At 42.5% G+C, this 19,337-nt stretch overlaps 1 protein-coding gene across 1 annotated transcript in view; it reads right to left on the minus strand.

The window, feature by feature from the left end:
• Window positions 1-3,748: 3,748 nt before the first annotated feature.
• Window positions 3,749-19,337, minus strand: part of LOC146813814 (beta-1,3-galactosyltransferase 2-like) — a 202,163-nt gene continuing 186,574 nt past the window's right edge. Inside the window, exon 2 of the mRNA XM_085609121.1 lies at window positions 3,749-5,723. Coding sequence (XP_085465247.1) covers window positions 4,612-5,682 — 1,071 coding nt within the window. The 5' untranslated portion in view covers window positions 5,683-5,723 and the 3' untranslated portion in view covers window positions 3,749-4,611. The remainder of the gene's footprint in view (window positions 5,724-19,337) is intronic.

Below are 19,337 nucleotides of genomic sequence, written 5' to 3' on the forward strand. Positions count from 1 at the left end.
TCCTCAGGATCGCAAAGCGCTCCCCAGACGCTGGGAGGCTCCATCAAGCCTTGGCATAGGAAAAGCAAAGTAAAAGGTCCAGGAAGTCCATCTGGCATCCAGGGGCTGGGCAGGGCCCAGGGAGGCAAGCCGTCCCCTGGGCCCAGCAGCAGCACGCCCCTGGTTGTTTCAAGTCAAGCACAAGAACATTTTCATGGGGTCACAGCCCCTCTTTTATACACCAAATCCTTTGTTTCCAAAGGTGCAGGGAAGGGGCGGACCAGATGCAACTGGTTCCTGAGCACTTTGTTTTGCTCAGCCCCTCTCCCTATTCACAGGACAGGCCAGGGACATCAGACGCACCACAGGGGGTGGAGCCAGCATTGTGTGAGGAAAGTCCAGCCCTATTCAGGTCCCAGGTGTACTCCTCCCTGCCATCAACATGCAGCTCTCTCCATTCAGCACCAGGGCAGACCCATCCTGACTCCTGGAGCCAGACACACCAGCCAATCGCAAGCCAGACAGTCACTGCACATTTATGCCAGCATCTAGAAGTGGCACTTCTATACTAGTCACAGTAACGCCGCACACATCATCGCGCAGCATTCACTCTCACGAGTTCGCACATACCAAACTCGACCCTGCACTCCTCTCACATCAGGACTTAACACGGTCACTCAGATCCCCCATGCATTCCTATGGGAGAGCAGGTCAGTCTCACTAAACCATACACAGAGCGCACGCGCTTTCCACTGGGACACAGTGTGAAAGCGCCTAGAGGCCTAAAACCACTAGTACAACACAGGAAAAAGGCTAGGATAATGCAAAAAGTTCTAGGCGTGAACTTGCCAGAAGGGCCAAGTCCAACAGTTTATGTGACAAATGCAGCAATTCCACTACTATGCAAAAAATGCTGCAGCTGCAGAGTTACATAATTCCAGTGGCCCTGAACATACGGTTGCAAACGAGTGCCCTTAAATGCATGTGCAAGGTGTTTGACCGCTGTGTCAAGATTAATACTGTCTGCCACTCATTCTCTGGCCGATAGCTCTTTCTGGCATAGGATCTGTATGAATGTCAGTCTGTGAGGGTAAGTGATTGACTGGCGGTCTGGCTGAGTCTGTGAGGGTAACAATGATTGACTGGCGATCTGGCTGAGTCTGTGAGGGTAACAATGATTGACTGGCGATCTGGCTGAGTCTGTGAGGGTAACAGTGATTGACTGCCAGTCTGGCTGAGTCTGTGAGGGTAACAGTGATTGACTGGCGGCCTGGCTGATTGACTGGCGGTCTGGCTGAGTCTGTGAGGGTAACAATGATTGACTGGCGGTCTGGCTGAGTCTGTGAGGGTAACAATGATTGACTGGCGATCTGGCTGAGTCTGTGAGGGTAACAGTGATTGACTGCCAGTCTGGCTGAGTCTGTGAGGGTAACAGTGATTGACTGGCGGCCTGGCTGATTGACTGGCGGTCTGGCTGAGTCTGTGAGGGTAATAGTGATTGACTGGCGGTCTGGCTGAGTCTGTGAGGGTAACAATGATTGACTGGTGGTCTGGCTGAGTCTGTGGGAGTAACAGTGATTGACTGGCAGTCTGGCTGAGTCTGTGGGGGTAACAGTGATTGACTGGCAGTCTGGCTGAGTCTGTGAGGGTAACAGTGATTGACTGGCAGTCTGGCTGATTGACTGGCTGTCTGGCTGAGTCTGTGAGGGTAACAGTGATTGACTGGCGGTCTAGCTGAGTCTGTGAGGGTAACAATGATTGACTGGCGGTCTAGCTGAGTCTGTGGGAGTAACAGTGATTGACTGGTAGTCTGGCTGAGTCTGTGGGGGTAACAGTGATTGACTGGCCGTCTGGCTGAGTCTGTGAGGGTAACAGTGATTGACTGGCAGTCTGGCTGATTGACTGGCGGTCTGGCTGAGTCTGTGAGGGTAACAGTGATTGACTGGCGGTCTGGCTGAGTCTGTGAGGGTAACAGTGATTGACTGGCGGTCTGGCTGATTGACTGGTGGTCTGGCTGAGTCTGTGAGGGTAACAGTGATTGACTGGCGGTCTGGCTGAGTCTGTGAGGGTAACAGTGATTGACTGGCGGTCTGGCTGATTGACTGGTGGTCTGGCTGAGTCTGTGAGGGTAACAGTGATTGACTGGCGGTCTGGCTGAGTTGTTTAATCCCGAGTCTTGCAGGGAAAAGGAGAAGGAAAAAGTGCAGCTTTTGATTTAAAAATGAGTTAACAATGCATCACTGAAATGGGAATTCCACTCTCCTGAAGAAGTAGCTTGGCTCCAAATTTCATTGAAATTCTACTTTTCCTCATATAAAATTACAAGCTGAAATGAAGGAAAAATGAAACAATAATCATGTATATTCATGGTAACTATTTAAAAGTGGCGCTTGGGCCTTTAAATACAAATACAAATACACAGGAGGAATGATGTATACAATTTCAACTTTTCCATGAAGTCAGGTAGCTTGTCACAACATAGGATAAATAAATAAATCATCAATGCTTATTTTCTTAGTCAGCACATGGGGTGCCAAAACTTTGCTTATGTTCTTCAAATACTTTACATCAATGTACTTCATTATTTTGTACCTTATAAACTGATGACTATCACGTTAGGTGAATAAACATTATTATTGAATTCAAGGGAATTACAAAAGGCACTCTAAAGGAAGCATCATAGCTGAATAAACAAGAACAATATAGATAAGCAGAGGCGAAATCTGTCAACAAGAACGGGATCCTGGTACGTCCTTGTCTAGGTTTCTTTCTCAGACTGCACACAGTAGTCATTATTAAGGGTAAGTGAAATCCCAAATGTTGTTCATATGCCATAAGTGTAGAAGCAACCTGCACGCATTTGAAATGTAAAAAACAATGCTAAATGTATCCTTTTACACTTACAAAAATATTAACACTACAGATAGCAGAAATGTTTCTGTATTTTCATGCACAATTGTGCACTGAGAAAGTCTTAAACTTGTTTATAAATGCTTTCCTATTAGCCCCGCCCCAGCTCCGCCCCAAACTCCAACCTTAGTCCATCAATTTGGTGAGTACCTGCTCTTATTTATTCCCATTTCAAGCACAGGTTAAAACATATACTAAAGAGATATCAATCATTGTAATGAGTCCTGCAGTGAAAAGACTGATAACATATAAACAACATTTCAAACATATCTTATAAAAGTAAAACCTTGCATTAGTTGTTTAAAACCAATCAATTCTCTCAGTGTTCTGCATGGTACACAGAGTGTCATTATTTTCCAAAATATGGGTGCTCAGCTTTTACTAATGATGGGCCCGATTCACAAAAGTAATCTGAGACAAAATCCTAACTTTACGACTTTCGGTATTCACAAAGGGCATTTAGGAATAGTAAAGTTAGGATTTTGGCTCAGTTAAAGTTAAGTTTTGGTCAAGTTAGGATTTTGTCTCAGATTACTTTTGTGAACCAGGCCCGATAATTTCCCAGTATTAACCAATGCTTCACCAGTGAAATTTGACTTTTTTCTACCGAGCTAACTGTTCTTTCATCAAAATTATTTTATATTTTAAATTTACTAAACACTTCTTAATGGTTCATCATGGACCATACAATCTCCCATATGCATAACATTTCATATACCTTTTTAGAGAGGAAGTCATGAAAATCCATTTCTATATCTTAGGCAAAAAAATGGCTTCCACAACAGAGAAATATATAATGCACTAGTTAGGTGATGCACTGTAAGAGCCCAATATGCACACATGGTTTGTAGGAAGGGGTTTGGGGACATGTAGAAGTGTCTGCCCTTTCACAAATAATTCTATATCTTCAAACATGGATTTAAACATAAGACAATCTATGAACATCTTACGACTTTTAAACCATAGATTTTGAGTTTTCTTTCACCTTATTTGGAATTGCATAACCACAAATGGGCTAACTGAATCTCTGCACATATAAAATTAGAATAAAGCACATTTAATTCCCATGATTCTTACTTATTTCAAGAAATTGATTTACAGATTGCCAATATTATATGTAATAAACATTTAGAGAAAACACATTTTATCAGAATCCGAAGTTAAGGATAAATGAACAATTTGAGATAAACTTTAGCAAAACTAAGTATAATAGTGCAGAACAGTAAACACGTACATGAGTGAAAGATTCAAACTTCATTTTGGAGTAAAAGCATCTTCTTTGGAACATCATCAATACCTTCTGGGAGCCGTTGACAGTCTTCAAGATAAGTGACAAAAAAGCACTGCACTGCTTTTTGCTGTATGAAGGTACAGCAGAATGACTGTAGATATTATGTATTGCACTTGAGAGAACATATCAGAAAATTAGAAGGTGTACAGCTTGGAAATGGTCAGTCATAACTTAAGATAAAATAACGGTAGCTGCAGGTGCCAGAGAGTAGGCATAGATTTGTCATGATTCCTCTCCTTACAGTGCATATTGAGGTTCACAGATTTATTTGTTATCACAGGATTGAGTAAGCTCCTGTCCAGCTTCCATCCCCATTAAGCATTATGTCTGCCTGGATACAGGATATTCCTGAGTATCTTAGGATACACACCCTCAGAGTAACATCAGCATAAACCCTTGGATGCACAGTGGTCACTAAGCCTAGCTCCAGTTCACCTTGTTTTCTTTGCTATACACTCTGATTCATTCCTGGATTGGAAGTCTGGCCATATTTCCAGCAGTCGCTGAGGGCTGTAGTGATGCACAGTGATGAGAGAAGAGAACTGGCATCTGTTGTACTCTATTTTGTGCCCATTGAACACGTCGCTGGGGGGCTCCGTGAGTTTGATTTTCAGCTCATCCATGCATATTCCGATGAAACAGTCCTCCATGTTGATTAGTTGGATGGTCTGAGCCACATCATAGACCTTCTTGGCCACGTCTCCGGAAAAAACGTAGCCTGGTCCAGCGCAATATGGAGGATACGTGTCCTTTGGATAGACCTCTTTCGGGATGTACCATTTGCTTGCTTTGTTCCGGAGTGGCTCTGTATTTGAAACAATATAACCAGACATATAGTTTGTCCTTACTGGCAGCTCAGGCCTCAGAAGTTTGTGGACCAAAAAGTCTATATTCAAGAACATGTCGCTGTCTATTTTCAAAACGTAGCTGGCTCGAGGACAGTATTTGGTCACCCACTCCATCCCCATCATGGTTTTTAGGGTAAGGTTGTTGTAGGTGTCCAGGAAGTCCTGCTGAATAATGTCTTTGAAAGTCACACTCTCTTCCTGGAGCATGTTCTGGATTTCATTGGTCATTGTGGGAGATATCCCAGTCAGGAAAATCTTTGCAATTGACACGCCAGGGATGCTGCTTTCGTTACCCCAGGTGCTTCGAATGGCGTGCCTAGCGGCAATATCTTTGCTATCCCCAATGATCATAATAACCAGGAAAGGTGCTTCCCTCTTGCACTTGTCTGGTTCATTGAGAATGAACTTGTAGTCATATGGATAAGGTGGAATGAGTGGGTGCCGTGGGGTAGGCTTCATCTGGTTTGCATAGCGTGCAGTATATTCCAAGATGGGGGTGGCGGTGGGTGTGGCTCTGGGAGATATATGATGCAACACAGTCCATGGCACACGTATTTTTGAATTCATAAACATAGAAAGTGTGAAAATACCTAACATGAGGAGCAGGGGATTGCAATGGATGTACCGAAGTTGTTTTAATGGACTTGCCTTCATGCTGCCACACCTGAAGAATCCAAGCAGGATCTCAGAATGACCTTAAATAGCAAACAAAAATAAATGCAATGTTAGTAATTGCTAAGGAAGATGTGGTGGTAAAGATGAGTGTTAGTGTCAATCAGGCACTGACAATAGGTTCATATTTGATTCAATTAATCACCCAGCAAAGACAAGGATGCTCACAGCTGCTTATAGCAACCTGGATCCAATACAACAAATGCCTCCCACCCTCCTGCTAGATATACATGATCTTAGATCATCTCTTACACCCCTCCATGCACAGTGTTCTAGTGGGCCTCTGTCATTATTGCACTGATACAATGCTCATTTACACTGTATATTCTCAAAACATACACATAGTTGTTGATCTCCCAAACCTACTCACAAAGATTTGAAAGCAACCACATGGCAGGTCATACTATATGGAAAAAACAAAATGATGATGATAATACGATATCTATAATCCACAGCAGTACTGACACTGACAATGTATTGATGATAACCTTGACTTATTATTGTGTAACAGAGCCGGCTATCATGCGGGTTACAACAGTACTAACTGCTAAACTAAAGCACACAAACCATCAACATAACTCATTAAACAGAACAAACAGCAAACACAATTATGGCATATAGTTGGCTTTCAAGATGCTCACAACAGCATGGGTACTGTGATACACCAGCATACAACCGAGCACAATAGACGGAGCTAACATCATTCCTCCAACAAAACACACACACATATACACACACAATCACCCTCTCCTCCCCACCTGCCAGGTGATGTGGTGGTCTTTTGACCTATAAAAAGCATAAGCAGTTAGCAGATGACTCAGAGCCTAGCCCTAAAATACCAAAATGATACAGCAAAGCTCACTGCATCATACACAGACACCAAATCGGGTACATAGTCATGACACAATGTCTGTGATGTATCAGCACATGCAGAATCTGTGCTTATAAGCTCAGGACCAGATGGACAGGCAATGGACTGCCAGTGGCTTAGTGCGGTGGTGTATGGTGACAAGGTCATTCTAATAGCAGACTGGACACTATAGAAATTCCGAAAACATAACTTATACTTTATATTTTAGGGGTTCTAGATTTCGATTTGGAACCATAATGTATGTCTCTTTAACTGTTTTTTTTTCAGTGTATTTCCTAGGTTTTTTCCTATTTTAATGTAACGGGATTTGTGCTTTGTGAGCAATAACAATTTTATTTGTTTTTTCAGGGAATTTCTTAAGTGTTTTTTTGAATGAAACATTAGCAGTTAGATGCAGGCCAAACCCTGCATCTAACTGGCAATTATTTGTTTTTTCTGGGAATTTCTTAAGGGTTTTAAAAAAAGAAACATTAGCAGTTAGATGCAGGCAAAACCCTGCATCCAACTGCCAAGCATCTTGACCCTGTAGCATATGGCCTTTCACTTACAGCTGCCCCTGTGCATCAAATCCCCACTGCACATGGCAGAATGCCAGGCCCTGGGCCCAAGCCCTTATGCATACCAATAATTGCATGCAGATCTATTCAAATAGGCCCTATACATTCAACCAGGCGTGAGGCCTTCACCCCCACCCATTTTTAGGTTGAGCCTAGGCAACGCGCTTGCGCTGTCTGGAAGACCTGCTGCAATCAGTATACGGAGTGTAATCCTGCCTGCTGCTTGCCATTGGTTAACTCCTCTGTTGCTCTTCTTTCCTGGCTCCTAACTGGTTCCTGATACATCAGTTCAGTTGAAGTGTCTTTTGTGCCCCTGCTCTCGCTACCTAATCTCCCAGTGCGGTGTACTCCCCCCACCACCACCTCCCATGGCACGCCACGCTTTATCTTTAAGAATGGCGGCAGCACCTTTCTTTTGTTCTGCGTGGCACAGCTCGCCCACCTCTATCTTTAATAATGGAGAACATATATTATCAGTGCTGCGCCCATTTCACGAGCGCCGCGCTGTGCTTTCCTTTCATTCTCATGTCTTTTACCGGGTCCTCCATCCCACTCTCTCTCTACTCTCCCTCCCCCTCCTTTCCAATCAGTCAGCGGGCTCCAGCCTGACCTGCCTCACAGCAGAGCAGTGGAGCCAGGCAGATGGAGAGGGAGGGTTATGCTGCTGCCTGACTCAGAGCAGGGGGCACCACTGTCCGTGCCAGCTCCTCGCAGCTGCCCAAGCCATGGACTGGCTCTAGTCTGCACAAAGACCGGCAAGTATGAGCTCTTTCTAGCAGCGATGCGCCTGTTTCACAAGCGCTCCGCTTTGTGTTTTGCTTTCATTGTCGTGTCTTTTGCCCCGTTCCGCCATCCCACTCTCTCTGCTTTTCATCCCCTTCCCTTCCAATCAGTCAGCGGGCTCCGGCCTGCGCCTGCTTCACAATAGAGCCAGGTAGATGGAGAGGGAGGGCTGTGCTGCTGGTTTACAATGCCCTAGCTGCTTAATAAGGCTGAAGAGCTGGCGGCTGAGACCAATGTCCCAGCCTCGCCTTCTGCAGGCATTAGCACTAATCTGATTATAGGACATAGTGCTGAGCCCTGTTTGCAGGAATACTTCCATTGTTTACTCTGGCATACTTTCCTACCTTGCCATTTTCGACGTAACATTTTCACCATATCACACATGCCCCTGGGAGACCTCGCTTCGATTGCTTGACTCGAGTCCCCACCCTTCCACGCTGCACAGTCCATGGAGGGTCCTCTCTCTTGGCATTCATTGCTCATTATATTTTGAGTTCCATGCTTTATATGCATACAGTGTGAAATCAACCTCAGTGTGTTTATCTGATATTTTGCACTCATTCTGCCTACAGTCTAGCCACAGATTGGCAGGGAAGCCATCTGAATTTTTTCAGAAATGCCTTCTTGGTGCTACTCAGTCATATTGCATTTCAGGCTGTGATCGCACTATGTGAAAAGTGGTCTATAAGTCCATGTTTTACCTAGCAGCATACTGTTGTTTCAAGATGAGGTTGTGTGTTATAGAGACTGTGTGTGACTCTCCATATGGAGGGCTGATACAAACTGCCAGTCACTCTTATTAAATTACTACATCTTAAGAGTAGGCGAGCCTGGGACCTATGTACAACGTGCATTTTACACTCCTGCTGCCTGGCATAAAGGAAGGCATGGAAAAATACAGAGGAAACTGGTGGTCTAAAAAAGGAAAGAACATAAGGAACAAACAACCTGTCTCCTAGCACCAAAATAAACTATCCTTCCAATAACAGTCACTAGTGAGTAAATACTACAAGTGAGGAAGAGAAAATAGAAAGGAAATAAATTCACAAAAATGTTGACAGGATTTCCATCAACTGCCAAGAGAGGCCAGTGTCATCATTTGGATATCCTTCAATCTTGCTACTACTCTTCAAAGCCTTGAGAGAAAACATGTAGCAAAAGATTGCAACTGGATAATACGAAAAAAGTCAGAGAAGAAACTTTCAAAGACAGAGACTAACCAAAGTGGTCATGATTAATACAGCAAAAGTAAGTCGTCTCTTGTGTGATGGAAATGTGAGTGCAGTGCGTACAAGTGAAGATTAAAAAAGGAGTTGGAAGAGAGAGAAACAGCCTTTAATCCCCATCTCACTGCCAATCCTGTTAAAAACATGTATCAGCAACTTTTAACAAATAGGTTGCTTCACAATGGGTCAACTAGTTTCAGCCTGAATGGATCTTTTTCCCGGCTTTCTTCAGGACCTAAAAAATTAACCAGCTACTGCAAACGTGGTGAAAGTGACAAAAATAATTATCGTGTAAATAAGCGTTGTCAAAAAGTACAACCTTGAGTGATGAGATCTCTGAATGAGCAGGGCAATCTTCACTCCTGTAATAAACAAATAAATTAACAAAAATAGTCTTCTTCGTACTCTGAGTATTGGTTTAGTTTGTTCCTTAAGACTCTAAGCATCTCAAATTTGCGATTTAATTCAATTCTAATTATCACATGTTGAGATACCGCACTGTCATACAGTTAATGAGGATCAGTGCACTCACCTGCATCATGTGAGATTCAGGCCTCACCTCACCCGGTCACTAACTCAGGCTTTAGGAGACCCCGCTCTGAAGGAAAATGGATATACAAACAGGCGGATCAATGATAGCTTAAAAAATATAGTTGTATTTCTCAAGAATCTTCTAAAATATTATTTTCTTCTTCTAGCTCTATTATATGGACCATATAGTGTCTGTTAGATGTTCCTAATGTCTCTAATGTTATCGCCCCACAAATTATGTTACTTTATCTAATGGACATGGCAACTGCTATTTGTTTCCTACTAATAGAAACCAAGCGAGCCTCAAACCTGATAGAATAGGCTCAATCAGAAAAAAGATATGGGCAGTGAAAAAGCGTTAGCATGATTTACGCTCAAAAGTTACTGTTTTAGCTTCCAATGGAGTTTTTTTGGCGACGTGCAATGCTCTTTATATACAACAACCGCATGTTCTGTGGAATATCTCTAAAAATACGCTGAACACCCGACAGCTAACACGTAGCTAAATCGCTACGGAGAAGTGCAGCGTTAGTTTGCTGATAGACTGACTCTGAAAAATGGAACAGTATGAACACCCATTTGAACAAAGTCTTGTCACTCACCTATCCGTCGGTGCCTCGGACTCTCCTGGGTTTGTGGGAGGTACCGAGGCTCCGGCTAGTGACGTTTTTATAATGCGCTTACTGCGTGATTTGCAGCGCCAATCAGATGACGATATTAGAACTACCAAATGACGTATTAGAAACAGGAAACGGTAGTTTCTTTGACATAGCTTCCGATAGTGAGAAAGCTTTATCGATATCGACATTGAACCAGCATGTAAAGTTGTTGACACGTCAAAAAGGGGGGGGGGCGCCAATCAAATTGAAGTATCAGAACTACCAATTGGCGTATTGGAAACAGGAAATGGTAGTTTCTTTGACATAGCTTCCGTCTAATAAGAAAGCTTTATCCATATCAACAATGAGCAAACGTGCATAGTTATTGGCACGTCAGAAAGGTGAGATTAGGTGAGATAAATGGTATTAGTGAATCTAGAAAGAGAATTAAATCTTCAAAGATAATTACCTAGATAGACATTCATGATCAGAATGATACCTCAGATATCTACACCTTGTGTTGGTAAAGACCCTTTTCAAGAGTGGCAGAACGGGAGCTGTGACACTGTCTAAACTGTGCCCTTATGCGGACTATTGTAGAGTGGTCCAAGGGATCGAGTCATTAAGACCCTTTTTATCACTCTGCAATCTAAACACCCATCGTTGTTCTTTATTGAAAAGGAATTTAGTTTTGTTAGTGATATGGGACGGTATACATGGCTTCTCTAAGACCGTCCACGTAAAATCATCTGCTTGATGTTTTTTTTCGACAAAGTGTTCAACTCTGGATCTATACAAGCAACATGCGTAAACACCTTCAGTACACTCACGAATGGTATTCAGAAAAGCATTCGAAAGAACTGGCGCATCTTGAATACCTGTAACCAGAAAATCCCAATGCCCCTTTTTGCCTTTAAAAGGGGTCCTAATCTCCGTGACAAATTGGTAAACACACGCTCAAGAGAGCAAGAACCAAGAACACAGAGTACCCTTTGGGATTTACCAGCAGTCCAGGGCCATTATCCTTGTGGGACATGTGTGATTTGCCCGCAAACGAAGCAATCCAAAACAATCGACATAGGTACTACTAGGCCATGGATACAAAAGTCTTTCTCCAATTGTAATAGTGACAATTTAATCTACCTACTACAATGCCCATGCCAAAGTCAATATGTAGGCATGACGACTCGCAAAGTCAAATTAAGGATGCTAGAACATAAAAGCACCTTTAGATGTAGAAAGACTAATACCAGACTGACACGACACTTTGTCGAAAAAAAACATCAAGCGGATGATTTTACGTGGACGGTCTTAGAGAAGCCATATATACCGTCCCATATCACTGACAAAACTAAATTCCTTTTCAATAAAGAACAACAATGGGTGTTTAGATTGCAGAGTGATAAAAACGGTCTTAATGACTCGATCCCTTGGACCACTCTACAATAGTCCGCATAAGGGCACAGTTTAGACAGTGTCACAGCTCCCATTCTGCCACTCTTGAAAAGGGTCTTTACCAACACAAGGTGTAGATATCTGAGGTATCATTCTGATCATGAATGTCTATCTAGGTAATTATCTTTGAAGATTTAATTCTCTTTCTAGATTCACTAATACCATTTATCTCACCTAATCTCACCTTTCTGACGTGCCAATAACTATGCACGTTTGCTCATTGTTGATATGAATAAAGCTTTCTTATTAGACGAAAGCTATGTCAAAGAAACTACCATTTCCTGTTTCCAATACGCCAATTGGTAGTTCTGATACTTCAATTTGATTGGCGCCCCCCCCCTTTTGACGTGTCAACAACTTTACATGCTGGTTCAATGTCGATATCGATAAAGCTTTCTCACTATCGGAAGCTATGTCAAAGAAACTACCATTTCCTGTTTCTAATACGTCATTTGGTAGTTCTAATATCGTCATCTGCAAATCACGCAGTAAGCGCGTTATAAAAACTTCACTAGCCGGAGCCACGGTACCTCCCACAAACCCAGGAGAGTCCGAGGCACCGACGGATAGGTGAGTGACAAGACTTTGTTCAAATGGGTGTTCATACTGTTCCATTTTTCAGAGTCAGTCTATCAGCAAACTAACGCTGCACTTCTCAGTAGCGATTTAGCTACGTGTTAGCTGTCGGGTGTTCAGCGTATTTTTAGAGATATTCCACAGAACATGCGGTTGTTGTATATAAAGAGCATTGCACGTCGCCAAAAAAACTCCATTGGACGTTAAAACAGTAACTTTTGAGCGTAAATCATGCTAACGCTTTTTCACTGCCGATATCTTTTTTCTGATTGAGCCTATTCTATCAGGTTTGAGGCTCGCTTGGTTTCTATTAGTAGGAAACAAATAGCAGTTGCCATTTCCATTAGATAAAGTAACGGTAATTCGTGGGGCGATAACATTAGAGACATTAGGAACATCTAACAGACACTATATGGACCATATAATAGAGCTAGAAGAAGAAAATAATATTTTAGAAGATTCTTGAGAAATACAACTATATTTTTTAAGCTATCATTGATCCGCCTGTTTGTATATCCATTTTCCTTCAGAGCGGGGTCTCCTAAAGCCTGAGTTAGTGACCGGGTGAGGTGAGGCCTGAATCTCACATGATGCAGGTGAGTGCACTGATCCTCATTAACTGTATGGCAGTGCGGTATCTCAACATGTGATAATTAGAATTGAATTAAATCGCAAATCTGAGATGCTTAGAGTCTTAAGGAACAAACTAAACCAATACTCAGAGTACGAAGAAGACTATTTTTGTTAATTTATTTGTTTATTATAGGAGTGAAGATTGCCCTGCTCATTCAGAGATCTCATCACTCAAGGTTGTACTTTTTGACAACGATAATTATTTTTGTCACTTTCACCACATTTGCAGTAGCTGGTTAATTTTTTAGGTCCTGAAGAAAGCCGGGAAAAAGGTCCATTCTGGCTGAAACTAGTTGGCCCATTGTGAAGCAACCTAAAAGTTGCTTATACATGTTTTTAACAGGATTGGCAGTGAGATGGTGATTAAAGGCTGTTTCTCTCTCTTCCAACTCCTTTTTTAATCTTCACTTGTATGCACTGCACTCACATTTCCATCACACAAGAGACGACTTACTTTTGCTGTATTAATCATGACCACTTTGGTTAGTCTCTGTCTTTGAAAGTTTCTTCTCTGACTTTTTTCGTATTATCCAGTTGCAATCTTTTGCTACATGTTTTCCCTCAAGGCTTTGAGGAGTAGTAGCAAGATTGAAGGATAACCAAATGATGACACTGGCCTCTCTTGGCAGTTGATGGAAATCCTGTCAACATTTTTGTGAATTTATTTCCTTTCTATTTTCTCTTCCTCACTTGTAGTATTTACTCACTAGTGACTGTTATTGGAAGGATAGTTTATTTTGGTGCTAGGAGACAGGTTGTTTGTTCCTTATGTTCTTTCCTTTTTTAGACCACCAGTTTCCTCTGTATTTTTCTTAAATTGTATTGGGGATTGGAACTGTATGCTGGTCGTTAAACTTTTCCCTTAGACCCTATTTCTCCTTACATGGAGGTGTTTTTGATAAAGTAAGGCATGACATGTTCGTGTGTTTTATCTCCTACATCAGAAAGTGTCATTTTGAGGCCTTTACTGATGTGTGATTTGTCACACCCGAGACCCCTTGTATAAATGTGCGCATTTCAAAACCCTCTTGCTGTGTTACTAACACATGCGATAATATGATACGATAGTACGATACGATAATGTGTTAGTACATACGATAATATATTAATAGACCTTATCAATATATATGATGAAATGCCTCCATTTGAATCATGAATTAACTGACAGCAGCAAGTGTCCTATGGTACCAAGGAAACAGCATCAGTAATAATTGTCCATAACTCACTAAGTTATTCCTGCTCAAATTTCAGCTTTTGAATAAACTATGGAAATGCAATACCTCTGCCCGCATAAATTAGTTTAAAATATCCTCTACAATTGCATATTTTGGTACCAAGTGTCAGCTTTTAGTTTTGGAAAAATACATTAAATGCCACCAAACAAAAACTTGAAGGCTTTTGAAAATAACTTTATGCTACCCTGTTATCAGTATTGCAGTCATAGTAAATCCACATGTTGGGTCTCTATATCCCATGATGTAATTTTCATCAAGAACTTACATTTAGTACTGACCTACATAGAAAATCTCTACCTCACGGGTCCATGTAGCTTAATACCATCTCCACATATGCATTTGTTATCTACTAATTTCAGGAATGCACACCTTTTGTCAAGATGTAGTCAACAATGAAGCTTCAAAGAGTGCACGTGTGCAGGTGAATGGACGAATGAAAGACAGTGTGCAACATGGAAAAGTGCTTTCATGGACGCATGATGTACACGAGTGTCTCAATGTTTATTGCTCAGCCTCGCACTCTACATTGCATTCATTATCCCGGTGGCAAACGTCCCACAAGCACACGCTATCAACATTCTCTCCTACACTGACAACATGCAATTCATACTGTCCCTCAACACAAGAAACTAGTTCTCCGCTTGCATGACTAAAATTGCCAGCTAGCTGAAAGCCAACTATTGCAAGCTCAACATCGACAAGAAAGAAGTAGTGATCTTTGGCAGAAATATCTCCCGAGAAATACCTCCTTGTTTAAGCTGTGCATGACACCTTTCACCCTGGCTGCTGGTCAGGCAACAGGCATTGTGGTCTCAAAAGTCAACTGTAAAAAAAATTACAGTTGACCAGCTATGTCATGTCTTTATTACAGGTGAGTAGAGACCTCATAAGTCGCCTGTAATAAGGAATTAGATACAGGCTTTTATACTCTGAAGCAAGACTTCCCGGGTACCGCACCCAAAATATGGAAAGCCATTTTACAACTATCAATACCAACCCATCTCATGATTCCTTAGGAAACACCTGCCGACGTCAGATGCCAGGAGTGTGGTGTTCAGAGCTCAGAGGTTGAAGGAGTGAGGTGGGTACGCTCTGAGTTCTCGGCATGTAGAGACAGTGAAGCAAGCGTGGCCATGGCCCCCTCCATGGTGAATCTGATGGTGACAGCGAGGGGTGGGCCTGTGTAGACAGCAGTTACTGGCGTGATGCTCCAGATCACTAGACTGTTGTGTGTGTGCTAGATGAGAGCGCCTGGTATGTCGTGTGTCCCGCCCGAAAATCATGCCCAGGCCTCCCCGCTTGCCTGGTGGGCCTGGTAAGAGAAGGGATCCCTCACTGCCCCATCTTATACCTACTTGCATTAGTTGTTAGCTGGGCCTCATGACCTGACGATTGAGGTCTTTAGCGGTAATGCTCAGGGGAGGCTTAGACCGCAGGCCCTGCTTTTATATCAAAAATGTAATTTCATATATGCGTGTTCCATTCGGAAGTCTATAAAGAAATGTATTAGACTCATCATTTTTTGCATGATCAATACTGCACAGATTCATAGCAAGTGTGTTACCCGACAGAACCGATTGTAGATTGCTTTTTGCCTGCTAACACTGGCTTGTTAAGTGGCTCTCTGGGTAACAAGTTCAGTTCAGTGGAGCAGCTTTGTTTCCTTGCAGTGGAGGCAGTAGTATTTTATTGTGCCCTGTAGGTGAAGTTATACTCCCACTAGTCGGGTCACAATTTAAGGTATTTTAGGCATCTCAAGGCATATTGGGCATTGTATAGAACAAGGGACAAGTAAACAACTAGAAAGGAGTGGGCGCCAGTTGTGGAGTTGCAAAGGAAAGGTGAGGAAGAGCATGCATCTGAGGCATTTGAGAAATAAAGATGTCATCTATGTGTTTGTGTTCTGGCCATTCAATACCAACTTCTGTTCCAACTATTATCTCTATTAGTTCTCCCAAACTTTTAAAAACTAAAAAAACAATTCAGCAAAAGAAGTCCAAGTTCCATCTGTCTCTCCTGAAGTCTCACCCCTCTGTACTGTCCCTGTTCTCATAGAAGGGAGGCGGACAGGAAGTAAGGAACTGAAGATGATGTCAGGTGCAGATAATGAAGACGATGGAAGATTGGTTGCGTTTTTGTCCCAGGGTACCGCTTTGCATCTGGCTAGTCGATATATTCACAGCCCAGTTCTGGCTGATCCTGTAAGTCAGTCTGATCAGTCATGTTATATAGCGGAAGTAGTGGAAGAAATGGAAGACATGAACATTGAGGCTGCTTCCAAGTTGAACACTGCTGGAATTGGATTCTGAGTCCGGTCCCATAAGTCCTGTGGCCCAATCTGGTGGCCAGATGTTGCCCTCGTGTCAGAAGTGTTGCCATTTAAGGAGACTTTTGGAGTAATTTATGGTGGGCTTGGCGTTGATTTGTGTGACGGTAACCCTGGTGCATTGGAGGACTATTCCTTGCCAGACATCGCTGTTCATATAGAAAAGAATCAGATTAGAGAGACTAACTGAAAATCTTTTATTGCCTCGGACCTGGTCTTGAGCCCGCCACTGGATCATTTATCTAGACGTCCATCATTACCAGCTTTATATTGTAGAACACCATCTTCAAGGCTTTTTTTAATGGGCTCAATGAACTCTTTGAACTGTGATTTATCTGTGTCCACAGCGCCCCAAGTACTTGTGCAGTCATTTAATCTGGAAGGGGAGGGGACGTGGGGGAAGGCCCACTCTGATATTTTATTATGCGTAGGGAAGGTCATATCAACTATTTCGGCTCTGTCGGATGGAACAGTTACTAATTCTGATCATGTGCTTGATGTGTAGTCCCCAATTTTAATGGGGGTGCAGCACCTCACCTCCATTGGCTTATGCCCAAGGAAGGAAGAAAGGGGTGTTGAAATGAAATCGTAGGCCTCCCAAACTAACAGAGTGGTAAGAAATGGAGTGGCAGAAATTGGAATTCAGGCGGGTAATCATGGCGGCCCTAAGGCTACGTCTTTGGGGCAATCCAAGGGTATTTCTGAGGCCAGTAAGGAGATTGACAATATGCCCCGTTCTCCATTTTTCTGAAGAATGATGTTATGTATTCCAAAGTGGAAATGTAACTAATTGAGAATCCTCTTCCTATTTTTCTGATATATAAAAAAGGGGCTCCCCTTACCCGGAGGGTTGTAGTCTTGCAAGATGTCCCTTCTAGTATTAATTTTTCAAGGGCTCACCAAGATGGTGATTTTCCTGTGAAGTGGGCCCCCAGAGTCGTAATAGGTCAAAACGCAAGAAGGGGAAAAAGAAAAGAACTCGGCGTATTATGAAATGAAAGTCTAAAAAACTCAGGTTCTCTCATGTTCCTGAAGAGTCTGCTTCCATTAATCAGCTTCAAAAAGTAGGAGTGACAAAGAGCACCGGTCGTCATCTAGGTTGGGAGCTTGAGTACCCAGAAGTAATCAGTATGCCCACCATTCCTAATATATCAGAAGTACCATTCCTAGACTGCCATCGGCAGTAGAAGGGGAATATGTGGGTAACTATCCATAATAATTGGGGTGGTACGAACTGGGGTATAGTGAAGGATGATGCTGGGGGTGGGATTGTTGAATCCACGAGAACCGATGAAGAAGGTTGTGGAATCCTACAAGAGTCTGAGTGAGTCCTTAAAAGATCTCCCCCAGCTCCCCCTCGTGGAGAATCTTCTTTATGTAATGCTACCAAATTTGTGAGGACTCTTAATGGGGAGGCTCCTCCTTTTCTTCCATTAGCACAGCCGCTTAATTCAGGGGCTGGGCCAAGGCATAATAATAATCCCATCGAAGGACTTGTTTTTGGCAATCTCTCCAATACCTTGAATTTTGTTTCCTTCTTTGATAGTGAATTGAGCCCTCTGAATAGAAGTTTTATCTTGCAGCTCTTATTAGAAATTGCGGCTCTGTGCCTGGTGTCAAGTAGAGATATTGATTGGGTGTACTTGGATCCCCTTGCTCCACTTCTGAGATTCAGGGTCACATTTGTCTCTTGGTTTGTTGTAATGTTAATCCTGGCCAATGTGGACCATGTCCGGAAAAAAGGTATTGATGGTTTTCTGTTTGAAGTGAGCATAGACCCTAAGCCTGATAGCCTTAGATTGGGCACCCAGGAGTCCACTCAAGATTCATTTAGGAGCTGGGGGGTTTGCAAACCTGAAGGATATCACAATATTAATTGGTAGAGATACAGGGAAGAGAGTGATAGACATTGTAGGATATGAGGACCAGTGGGCCAGGCAATCTTAGAATGGAGATGAGTTAGTCCCATGGAGTTGGGTAGCAGGCACACTGAATGCTTCAAAAAATATAAAACTTTTGATGTAATAAAGTTAGGACTCCTAAATTTAGGACTCCTAAACTGAGGAAAATCCTAACTTTAAGATTTTCGGTATTCACAGAGGCATTTAGGAGGCCTAAAGTTAGGAGTCCTAACTTTACTACTCCTAAACTGAGAACAATCCTGACTTTAAGACTTTCGGTATTCACGGAATACCGAAATGAGTAAGTGCCTTCTGTGAATACCAAAATGAGTAAGTGCCTTCTGTGAATACCAAAATGGTAGTAAGTTTAGGATTTTGTCTTAAGTTAGTTCTGTGAATCCGGCCCTTTGTGTTAAACCCTCTGTAGTTATCATTTGGAAGGTACAGAAGGTACATCCTTAATAAGGAAACAATTTAAGCAGTCGTCGCTATAGAGGTATAGAGAAATAAATTGGTTAAAGCGGGTGAGAACTAGATTCAAGGTATCTGAACGAAGGAGGGAGGAGGACCTGAAATAGATTACGTAGAGAGAAGTTGCTTTTTCTGGTGACTCTCATAAATACTGGTCTTTAATACCTGAATATTGTGATTCCAGAATTAAGGCCGAGACCATCCCTATATAAGATGCAGAGTGGACCCAATATATTTCACCTTTATATGCCATCAATTCAAGTCGCGGGATGTCGTTGGGAGTCAAGTGATGAGCCTCCCTCATTGAATTCATATGGCCCACCTTCTTGTGAGGAGATAGAGAGTTTTATTAAGGGAGCAAGATTCTCGGGGGCAATGGGTCCGGATGAACTCCCGATATCTTTCATTAAACAAGAGGTTTCTGCATGGGCTCTTTTTCTGTGCCCGGTGTTTTTCAGTATTGTTATTTGAAT

Source organism: Triturus cristatus, chromosome 6, assembly GCF_964204655.1.
Source record: "Triturus cristatus chromosome 6, aTriCri1.1, whole genome shotgun sequence".
NCBI classification, from domain to species: domain Eukaryota; kingdom Metazoa; phylum Chordata; class Amphibia; order Caudata; family Salamandridae; genus Triturus; species Triturus cristatus.